Source organism: Euprymna scolopes, chromosome 26, assembly GCF_053919585.1.
Source record: "Euprymna scolopes isolate OS-2025 chromosome 26, ASM5391958v1, whole genome shotgun sequence".
NCBI classification, from domain to species: domain Eukaryota; kingdom Metazoa; phylum Mollusca; class Cephalopoda; order Sepiida; family Sepiolidae; genus Euprymna; species Euprymna scolopes.
Window position 1 is genome coordinate 105,670,707 of NC_136507.1, and position 12,500 is coordinate 105,683,206.

Below are 12,500 nucleotides of genomic sequence, written 5' to 3' on the forward strand. Positions count from 1 at the left end.
TTAGACAATAGGACCATCCAGGTTGTCATTGATAGATGTTCATCCAAGTAGCATAACATTAATGTGGAAGTGTCTCAGGGGTCGATCCTTGGACCACTATTATTCCTGATATTCATTAATGACCTCCCTGATAATATTGTGTCTGAGATGGGTATATTTGCTGATTATACAATGCTCTATAACATGCATAACTGAAAAACGGATGTACACAAATCCAAGACAATGACTGAATCGTTAGAAAATGACCTCCGACCACAGTGGAATGGGGGCATAATGGAAGATAACATTTAATGCAAGTAAGACTAAGCTGCTTTCCTTTAACAATTATAAGACACCTCTCCAACCACCGATATCCATGATAAATAACTCCCTTCCTGAGAATTATTCATTCAAACTCCTCGGCCTAACATTCATGGGCAATATAAACTGGGAAAAAAAATACATTAAGACATTATTCCTTCAAACTCCTCGGCTTAACATTCACAGGAAATATGAACAGGAATAAAGACATTGTGAAGGCTGCTGCAAGAAAGTGGATTCCCTCTATCTGGCTAGAAAACTGCTCACATCTGAGAACATCCTGTACCTTTACAAGACCACCATTTGTCCATGCATGGAATATTGTTGTCACATCTGAGATCTGAGCTGGTGCATCTACCACTGGTCTCTCTCTTTTGGATAGGGTCCAAAAAAGAGTCTTCAATCTAATATATCCCACTTTGTCAATCTGTCCCATCGTCACAATGTTGCATCCCTGTGCTTGTTTTACAAATATTTTTATGGAATGTGCTCTGATGAACTCATTACACTTGTGCCCTCTTGACATACATATCCTCGAGAAACCTGTTTAGCAACAAAATCACACCCCTTCACTGTTGAGGTCCCTAAATGTCAGAAAGTTTTCTACTCTAATAGTTTCTTTCCTCGAACAGCTAGACTTTGGAATTCCCTTCCTGCTACCTGCTTCCCAAACTGTACTGATATGCAGAAGTTCAAGTGTAAAGCAAACCAACATCTTAATCTTTCCTAGGCATGGTTCCAAATAGTAGTCTCTTACGTCCAAGTAGCAATATGCCTTGTTTGGGGTGATTGTAAGTAAAAAAAGAAAAAAGAAAAGAAAAAAGAAAAGAAAGAAAAAATATAGTTCCATGGATTTGTGTTTCAAAGTGACGCATTACAGCCACGTTTCCTACAGGTTTGCATGGGTGACCGGTGACAAAATCAAATTGTTCCTGAAACGAAGAAATTCCTGCCGTATAGATTCTTCTGTTTACGTAATGAGCGACTTGATTTAGATGGTCACTACATATATATATATATATATATAAATATATAAATGTATGCATATATAAATGTGTGTGTGTGTGCGCGCGCGCACGTACTGCTGATACCAAGATACATACATGGGATAATAACAACAGGATAAATTTCAAACCCATATAACTTTGGAAATATTGATATTTTTATAAGAAAATGTTTTCAAATTCAATAAAGCTAATAAATAAACTTGTAATTAAAAAAAAAAAGGTGAAAGGGAGATTATAACAAATATCTTCAACATTTTTTGATGATGTAAATTTCCATTAAATTTCCGTTTGTTATATTTTTTCATTCCCATATTTGTCTGCTTTGGACTTTTTTCTCCGCCAGACAACACTGTCTTTGATATTTCCCAGTGCAACCAAACGGAAAACGATCTTCACTCAAAACGATTTAACCTACCCACCCAAATATATTACACAAGATTATAAAATATTAGACTTTTCCATAATGCAATAAAAAGTCTAATTTGCATTAAAATATGCTTGTACAGGATTCCTTCCAAAAGTAAAGATTCCTATTTTTTTAACTCAAAAAGTCGGAGAGCTACAGAGACGGGAGTGGTATTATTCTGCCAGGAATTCAATGAGGCATCTCAGCTTTTGACGCACGTTCCATAACAGAGTTTGCTTTCTTAAGAGTCTCACACCGTCAACATCTGCAGTAAAGAGATTAAACTTTTAGGTCATGAATGTATGATTTCAGTCATCATAACAATGCAATTTGCAATCTCCTCTGATCCATTTGGGCGGAATAAAAAATAGGATGCATTACTTGTGGAACATCGCTTGTGTGTGTGTGTGCGCCGATTGTAGACATGCATCTACTTGTATGTGTGTATGCGCCGATTGTACACATGCATCTACTTGTATGTGTGTATGCGCCGATTGTACACATGCACCTACTTGTATGTGTGTGCACCGATTGTACACATGCATCTAATTGTATGTGTGTGTGCACCGATTGTACACATGCATCTACTTGTATGTGTGTGTGCGCCGATTGTACACATGCATCTACTTGTATGTGTGTATGCGCCGATTGTACACATGCATCTACTTGTATGTGTGTGTGCACCGATTGTACACATGCACCTACTTGTATGTGTGTGTGCACCGATTGTACACATGCATCTAATTGTATGTGTGTGTGCGCCGATTGTACACATGCATCTACTTGTATGTGTGTGTGCGCCGATTGTACACATGCATCTACTTGTATGTGTGTGTGCGCCGATTGTACACATGCATCTACTTGTATGTGTGTGTGCGCCGATTGTACACATGCATCTACTTGTATGTGTGTGTGCGCCGATTGTACACATGCATCTACTTGTATGTGTGTGTGCGCTGATTGTACACATGCATCTACTTGTATGTGTGTGTGCGCCGATTGTACACATGCATCTACTTGTATGTGTGTGTGCGCCGATTGTACACATGCATCTACTTGTATGTGTGTGTGCACCGATTGTACACATGCATCTAATTGTATGTGTGTGTGCGCCGATTGTACACATGCATCTACTTTTATGTGTGTGTGCGCCGATTGTACACATGCATCTACTTGTATGTGTGTGTGCGCCGATTGTACACATGCATCTACTTGTATGTGTGTGTGCGCCGATTGTACACATGCATCTACTTGTATGTGTGTGTGCGCCGATTGTACACATGCATCTACTTGTATGTGTGTGTGCGCCGATTGTACACATGCATCTACTTGTATGTGTGTGTGCGCCGATTGTACACATGCATCTACTTGTATGTGTGTGTGCGCCGATTGTACACATGCATCTACTTGTATGTGTGTGTGCACCGATTGTACACATGCATCTAATTGTATGTGTGTGTGCGCCGATTGTACACATGCATCTACTTGTATGTGTGTGTGCGCCGATTGTACACATGCATCTACTTGTATGTGTGTGTGCGCCGATTGTACACATGCATCTAATTGTATGTGTGTGTGCGCCGATTGTACACATGCATCTAATTGTATGTGTGTGTGCGCCGATTGTACACATGCATCTACTTGTATGTGTGTGTGCGCCGATTGTACACATGCATCTACTTGTATGTGTGTGTGCGCCGATTGTACACATGCATCTACTTGTATGTGTGTGTGCGCCGATTGTACACATGCATCTACTTGTATGTGTGTGTGCGCCGATTGTACACATGCATCTACTTGTATGTGTGTGTGCGCCGATTGTACACATGCATCTACTTGTATGTGTGTGTGCGCCGATTGTACACATGCATCTACTTGTATGTGTGTGTGCACCGATTGTACACATTCATCTAATTGTATGTGTGTGTGCGCCGATTGTACACATGCATCTACTTGTATGTGTGTGTGCGCCGATTGTACACATGCATCTACTTGTATGTGTGTGTGCGCCGATTGTACACATGCATCTAATTGTATGTGTGTGTGCGCCGATTGTACACATGCATCTAATTGTATGTGTGTGTGCGCCGATTGTACACATGCATCTACTTGTATGTGTGTGTGCGCCGATTGTACACATGCATCTACTTGTATGTGTGTGTGCGCCGATTGTACACATGCATCTACTTGTATGTGTGTGTGCGCCGATTGTACACATGCATCTACTTGTATGTGTGTGTGCGCCGATTGTACACATGCATCTACTTGTATGTGTGTGTGCGCCGATTGTACACATGCATCTAATTGTATGTGTGTGTGCGCCGATTGTACACATGCATCTAATTGTATGTGTGTGTGCGCCGATTGTACACATGCATCTACTTGTATGTGTGTGTGCGCCGATTGTACACATGCATCTACTTGTATGTGTGTGTGCGCCGATTGTACACATGCATCTACTTGTATGTGTGTGTGCGCCGATTGTACACATGCATCTACTTGTATGTGTGTGTGCGCCGATTGTACACATGCATCTACTTGTATGTGTGTGTGCGCCGATTGTACACATGCATCTACTTGTATGTGTGTGTGCGCCGATTGTACACATGCATCTACTTGTATGTGTGTGTGCGACGATTGTACACATGCATCTACTTGTATGTGTGTGTGCGCCGATTGTACACATGCATCTACTTGTATGTGTGTGTGCGCCGATTGTACACATGCATCTACTCGTATGTGTGTGTGCGCCGATTGTACACATGCATCTAATTGTATGTGTGTGTGCGCCGATTGTACACATGCATCTACTTGTATGTGTGTGTGCGCCGATTGTACACATGCATCTAATTGTATGTGTGTGTGCGCCGATTGTACACATGCATCTACTTGTATGTGTGTGTGCGCCGATTGTACACATGCATCTAATTGTATGTGTGTGTGCGCCGATTGTACACATGCATCTACTTGTATGTGTGTGTGCGCCGATTGTACACATGCATCTACTTGTATGTGTGTGTGCGCCGATTGTACACATGCATCTACTTGTATGTGTGTGTGCGCCGATTGTACACATGCATCTACTTGTATGTGTGTGTGCGCCGATTGTACACATGCATCTACTTGTATGTGTGTGTGCGCCGATTGTACACATGCATCTACTTGTATGTGTGTGTGCGCCGATTGTACACATGCATCTACTTGTATGTGTGTGTGCGCCGATTGTACACATGCATCTACTTGTATGTGTGTGTGCGCCGATTGTACACATGCATCTACTTGTATGTGTGTGTGCGCCGATTGTACACATGCATCTACTTGTATGTGTGTGTGCGCCGATTGTACACATGCATCTACTTGTATGTGTGTGTGCGCCGATTGTACACATGCATCTACTTGTATGTGTGTGTGCGCCGATTGTACACATGCATCTACTTGTATGTGTGTGTGCGCCGATTGTACACATGCATCTACTTGTATGTGTGTGTGCGCCGATTGTACACATGCATCTACTTGTATGTGTGTGTGCGCCAATTGTACACATGCATCTACTTGTATGTGTGTGTGCGCCGATTGTACACATGCATCTACTTGTATGTGTGTGTGCGCCAATTGTACACATGCATCTACTTGTATGTGTGTGTGCGCCGATTGTACACATGCATCTACTTGTATGTGTGTATGCGCCGATTGTACACATGCATCTACTTGTATGTGTGTGTGCACCGATTGTACACATGCATCTACTTGTATGTGTGTGTGCACCGATTGTACACATGCATCTACTTGTATGTGTGTGTGCACCGATTGTACACATGCATCTACTTGTATGTGTGTGTGCACCGATTGTACACATGCATCTACTTGTATGTGTGTGTGCACCGATTGTACACATGCATCTACTTGTATGTGTGTGTGCGCCGATTGTACACATGCATCTAATTGTATGTGTGTGTGCGCGCCGATCGTACACATGCATCTACTTGTATGTGTGTGTGCGCCGATCGTACACATGCATCTACTTGTATGTGTGTGTGCGCCGATTGTACACATGCATCTACTTGTATGTGTGTGTGCACCGATTGTACACATGCATCTACTTGTATGTGTGTGTGCGCCGATTGTACACATGCATCTACTTGTATGTGTGTGTGCACCGATTGTACACATGCATCTACTTGTATGTGTGTGTGCACCGATTGTACACATGCATCTACTTGTATGTGTGTGTGCACCGATTGTACACATGCATCTACTTGTATGTGTGTGTGCGCCGATTGTACACATGCATCTACTTGTATGTGTGTGTGCACCGATTGTACACATGCATCTACTTGTATGTGTGTGTGCACCGATTGTACACATGCATCTACTTGTATGTGTGTGTGCGCCGATTGTACACATGCATCTACTTGTATGTGTGTGTGCGCCGATTGTACACATGCATCTACTTGTATGTGTGTGTGCACCGATTGTACACATGCATCTACTTGTATGTGTGTGTGCACCGATTGTACACATGCATCTACTTGTATGTGTGTGTGCACCGATTGTACACATGCATCTACTTGTATGTGTGTGTGCACCGATTGTACACATGCATCTACTTGTATGTGTGTGTGCACCGATTGTACACATGCATCTACATTACCGAATCAAATTATCGTCAATGGTTGGTGTGATTATCGATGTTTATTCAGTGTTACTCACATCTCAGTTGCCACACTGAAATCGACGAACCCTTCTCCTAGTTCTGCTGACATCATCTGCATCGGCTTCATAAACGTTCAATAGCTGCTGGTGAATGTTGACACACCAGTTCTCGTTAGATCACCAAAGTTAAGCAAAGCTGAGTCTGGTCAGTATCAGATGGGTAACCAATTCTAGGTGCTGTATGTAGGAGGATATCGACACCTCCCTGCAAGAATTGCAAAAACCTAATGTCGTCATCTCCCCTAAATGGCGATATACATGCGACTGGGAACCGCTTGTGAATTTTATATTTCCATGAAACTTCCTCCTTTGGAGGAAGCCGGTTACACCTGCATAGGGTTAGTGCCGTTTCTATTCCAAGATTTATTGATTCAATTTTTTTGCATAGTGGAATTCAATGATGCATCTTTGCTTCTGACGCACGCCCATAACAGGAATTGCTTTCTTATGGTCTCACATCGTTAATATCTGCAACAAAGAGATAAAACTTTTAGGTCATGAATGCATAAGTTCAGTCATCATAACAATGGAATTAGCAATCCCCATTGATCTATTCGGGCGGAATAAAAAAAAATAAAAGGGAGGCATATAATTTTGGAACGCATCTCGTCTTTCCTTATTTCACATTTTTCTGGAGCCGGTAATGATTATTTCCTTCCGTTTCAGTTTTGTTCAACCATGACAGTTTTCTAAAAAAGTGTCGACGGGACAAAATTTCCCACAAAATTTGAAAACAAGGTGAAACCGTTTTGCTGGTTTTATTAAATAAAATGTCAAATGTTTTTAAAATTGCTTTTCACAACAACAAAAAAAAAAGGGAATCAAGATGTGGTTTTTAACTTGAAAAACATTGTTATTGCTCATTTTACACTTGGTTAACAACGACGTGTGTTGTTTTGGGGGGGAACAACGCTTTTTCTCATGTCCTATTTTAAACGTCTGCAAAAAGCCAACACTGCTAAAAAGATTATCATTATTTGTAGACTAATACGTTTTTTTTTCAGCAGTTGCCCTTTTTATTGTTTACTCGGCAATTATTTATTCATGAAAATCATGCCTTTTTTTCGTTATGGAAGACTGTAATATCTTACAAGTTCATACGTTTTTCCAGTTCTACTGGACACAGTCCCAGTCTAAAAATATCAAACGAGCAGTAACAATGGAATACACTCACCCTATGTGGGTCGAACCGGTTTTTTCCTTAAATGGGAGTTTCATAGGAATATCAAATTCACAAGCGGTCTCCAGTTGCTTCTATATCTCTGTCAGGTGAGATGAGGTTTTGCAGTTTTTGCAGGGAGATGTCGACATCCACCTTCCGCCTGGTATTCCCAAATGGTCACCCATCTGGTACTGTCGAGACTCAACATTGCTTAACTTCAATTGTCTAACGATAACCAACATGATTATGCCATATACACTTTAAATGAGCTCTTCTAGTTCTTTTCACTTGTTTGTTTTTCATACTTGTTTTCTCTTTGTTTTTCTTCTGCTGTAAACTATTAGTATTATTATGTTAGAAATTATCAATATAGGTTTATAACTGTGATCATGTTTTAACAGTGAAAATTGTAAGAGTTATCTCCCTTGGACCGTGTGAAGGGTTTAGTTTCCTTTCTTTATACTTTGATGATCTGTACTTTGGATGATACGTATATAAACGAGTGAGTGGCCATTTCTCTCTCTCTCTCTCTCTTCGTCTCACAATCTAAATAAAAGCAGACGCGTCTCTCTACGTGTCTGTGTTGAACAAAAAACGTTAATTTTCTTAGTGTGGATGTCGGTTGCTTTCTACAGTTTGAATCCTATTTAAAACAAACAAGGTACGTTTTATTTGATTCTTAACCTTAATAATTAGCCATCATATTATACAGGGAAAGTGTTCACATAAAGAAACGTTATAGATTATTTGGTCCATCTCTAGCTATAAAATTCTGATTTGCATAAATGTACCAAGGTCATTCCAAAAGTAAAGGTCAGCTATTTTTTTTTAACTCAAAACGTAAAATTTTGAAGAACTACGAAGACAGGAGTGGTACCATTAAAATGAGCAACCTTTTAGATTCCAGAATTTATTTTTCTACTTAGTCACCATATTCTCAATGTCCTTTTACCAGTGATAAACTATGCCTTAATTGTAAATGTCTGGAGCATGCTTTGTCACTCAATTCTATGTCACAACTCTGAAATCAGCAAATGCAACTCCTAACTATGCTGAAATCAACTGCATTGGCTTAATAAACATTGAAAAGGCACCAGTGAATGTTGATCGGTTCAATGTGTTCTGCATGAGGAATTCAATGACCCATCTCTGCTTCTGACGCACGTCCCTGACAGATGTTACTTTGTTAGTGTCTCACACCATCAATACCTGCAATACATGGATGAAACTTTCAGGTCATGAATGCATACGTTCAGTCATCATAACAATGCAATTTACAATCTCTTCTGATCTATTATATAAAATAAAAATTTATTTATAAAAAATAGGAGGCATTACTTTTTGAACATTGCTTTGCAGTATCAAAAATCTTTAACTTTTCCATGCCATGTTCCAAAGAGAAGGGGAAAGCTTTCTATCTTCGCCAAGATTATAAGAGAAAGTGACTTTGTCTCCTTTGATGTTTGTCTATGAGCCAAGTGCAGTATCTGTTCTGATACTTCACTTCATCTTTTCTCTCCCCAATCAGTGAAAGAGAAATCCTTCTAAACTGAGACCATTCAAATTTTTATCGCAATCCAGGGATCTGTTTTATTTGGTTTATTGGAGTTTTGCTAGATTAAAAACTGGCATACTGTCTAGCTTTGCGCTTACGGTACCTATTCTCAAGTTACTGACTAGTTTCAACATTTCTTAACTTCGATGATCTTGTCTAAGCTGATGTTTTAAACTGTAATAATATTGTAATAGTAAGGGCGACGTTGTACTACAATTTATTGCTGAGTTCTATTCAAAAACTAAAATGGCTGCTCCCATCTTATATAATCTTAAGGAGCAGATAACTCCCTCAGTACTTTTTTATGTCAAGAGCAGATAACTCCCTCAGTACTTTTTATATTGAGGGCAGATAACTCCCTCAATACTTTTGTCTTGGGGGCAGATGACTGTCCAGTACAGGAGTAGATAACTCTTTTACTGATACAAGTATGAATTTGTTTTTCCTCTTTTTAGTTATCGTTGAAATTGTAGAGTAAGATAGACTCTGAAACAATTGTGAAATGACTGGGAAAAGGAAAACTTCTCTGCTTATCCCAGCATTGTCTCAAGTTGTCACAGATATTTTCTAGATTCAGAAGAAGTGCAGTTGGGGATCATTCAATTATTGTTTGATTATAACTTTTCAGGTAATTTGATTTTTTAAATATGTTTCTTTTTATCTAGCAGGTTCATTCAAAAGTTTTTGCCAGTTTGTAGAAGTGTTACGTAGTTGGTCCGGCCTGAACGATTATTATTATGATTGTTATAGGTATTTGTAAAAATAGAAACAGAAAAAATGTTATCAAGGCGAAAAGTATTTTTAGGATAAAAATATTTATGTCAGAAAAGAAAAGGAATATTTGTTTTCATAACACAAACAAGACTGATAGGTAGATAAACAAGTATTGTGACAAAGGTGGATCATCCGATTTGTGTCTTTGGTCACGTGAAGTTAATGACGTAATGAGAGACTCATAGAAATTAATAAAGAGTTGGCAGCTAGAGAAGAAACGTTAGTCAGAGAGAGAGAGAGAGAGAGAGGGGGGGGGATATGTTCCACTGACCGAAATGGCTCTGAATAGGGGAGACTGTCGGTAAAATGTCGACAGTAAAAATCTAAGACCAGCATGCAGCTTTACAATGGGGAAACATCGATAAATAAAGCTGCTGTAAATACAGGCTTTTCCAAGTATATATCAAATCAAGATCAACCCAGAGAGATAAGGTTTCTTTATTGTCTGATGTTAACTCGCCCCCAGAGAATTGTTATCCGTTCGCTTTTATTATATGTCCTGTTCATACTCTCATCATAAAACGATCAAATATATCGACATGTAACACAACATGTAATAATATATGTACTAGATGATAATAGGTCCACTCGTAACTATATACACATTATAAATATTCAATAGATACGTAAATACATGAACGTTTATGTTTACAAGTAAACTGTTATACACACGCGTTTATATAGCTCCCCTTAAAATACAACAGAAGGGTCGTCTTAAAACATTGCAGTTTATTTTATGCATATTGGTATTGCTTAAACATATCACGAGGATTAATTTATAACTTTTTCTTTCAGATTATTAAAACATCATCCATGTTTTTCCGTGCATTCATGTTGACTCAAAAACGATTTTCTTTAGTTAACAGGAAAGGAATCATCTTCTATTATGGCAATGCTCCTTCTCACACAGCATTATTGGCCAAATTCTTCTAAGAGAATTTTGTTGAGAAATCTTGCCTCATTCTTTATATTCTCCTAAACTAGCTCCCTCTGATTATTATTTATTTCGAGGATTACAAAATCACGAAATTAAATATGAGTAAAATTCATATTTCATATCAAAACCTATATCATTTTAAAAGCGAGAAATTTATAAACTCGTTGACAGATGGAATCAAGTTATATGTTATAAGTATACATTTGCAAAATAGTTTTTCATTTCCAAAATGAAATTTTAAATTGGCAAAAACTTTTGCGCCTTGCTAAAAAAATTTCTCTGCCCGTGTGTAAGATAGAAATTTCTTTTGTTGTCTTAATAAATTTCTTTGGCTGTGTAAATAAATATTGAAACTAAACTAACGTTACAATTTGTACATTTTCAGATTTATGGAATCGATGAAAAAGGGTTTGCTTTCCAAAGGATAACACCAACAGCCATCAGCTCCCAGATTCCCACAATTCCCGATGTCTACATGCCGCCGGTTACAAAAGGATTTTATGGAAAGACAGCCGTTCTTACTTGTGAAGTCGTGAGCCTTGTGCCTTATCATGTGCAGTGGTTTAGAGATGGAGTCGAATTGGGAAGTCGCAGCTATTTTAGGTTTGTATATAATTCAAAACAACATGACACACACGTTTACATAGATCAATTGGCGCCTTTGTTTAGTTACAAGATAATATATATATATATATATATATATATATATATATATATATATATATATATATATATATATATATATATATATATATATATGCATGTAAAAAGAAAGATATTTTTATCTACCTAATATACGGCATAATCACATTGACACATCGATTCTCGTTAGATTACAGAAATTAACCATTAAGTCTCAAAGTACTAAATTTTTTACTATTGAGTTGGGTTAAAATACACTAACTGAAAGAAGAAAGTTATTTAATTTATTTAGAAAGCGAAATATTGACTCTCCCGTAAATAGGACACTGGGTACATTTCAGAAATCAAAAGGCTTTACATTCAAGATCAAATTTAGAAATGAAAATATTGACTCTTCTATGAATAGGCCATGGTATACGTGTTATATATTTTAGAAATGAAAATATTGACTCTTCTATGAATAGGCCATGGTATACGTGTTATATATTTTAGAAATGAAAATATTGACTCTTCTATGAATAGGCCATGGTATACGTGTTATATATTTTAGAAATGAAAATATTGACTCTTCTATGAATAGGCCATGGTATACGTGTTATATATTTTAGAAATCAAGATCAAAGTTACGCATTATATTAAAGAACAAAGCAGTTCACACAAAACTTGACAAAAAGTTAGCGGCTTCCATTGCAAAACTTATTTTCGCAACAACATCGAACAAATAGAATTTTAGCAAATTTTACAAGATTTTTTTAGAGGATTCAAACAACTTTGAGAGAGCAGTTGATCAATGTAGATCAATTTTATAATTTCTTCACAGTAATTATGTAGTAATTATATTATTATAGATTTCAAAAATTATTTGCTGTTCTTTTTAATTATGTAGTAAGAAGTTCCAGTATAGATTATCTTATAGACTTAAAAAAATATATATTTATACGACAGTATGACCTAATGGGTTATAAACTTATGAAACAGTAAAAGAAATTCGATAAATATATGTA

General features: G+C 37.8%; 1 protein-coding gene across 1 annotated transcript in view; it reads left to right on the forward strand.

Annotated features, from left to right (window-relative positions):
* The window catches only part of LOC145247851 (hemicentin-1-like), a 303,157-nt gene that overhangs the window by 26,977 nt on the left and 263,680 nt on the right, over positions 1–12,500 (forward strand). Inside the window, exon 3 of the mRNA XM_080109473.1 lies at positions 11,240–11,457. Within this exon, the coding sequence (XP_079965599.1) occupies positions 11,240–11,457 (218 nt within the window). The remainder of the gene's footprint in view (positions 1–11,239; positions 11,458–12,500) is intronic.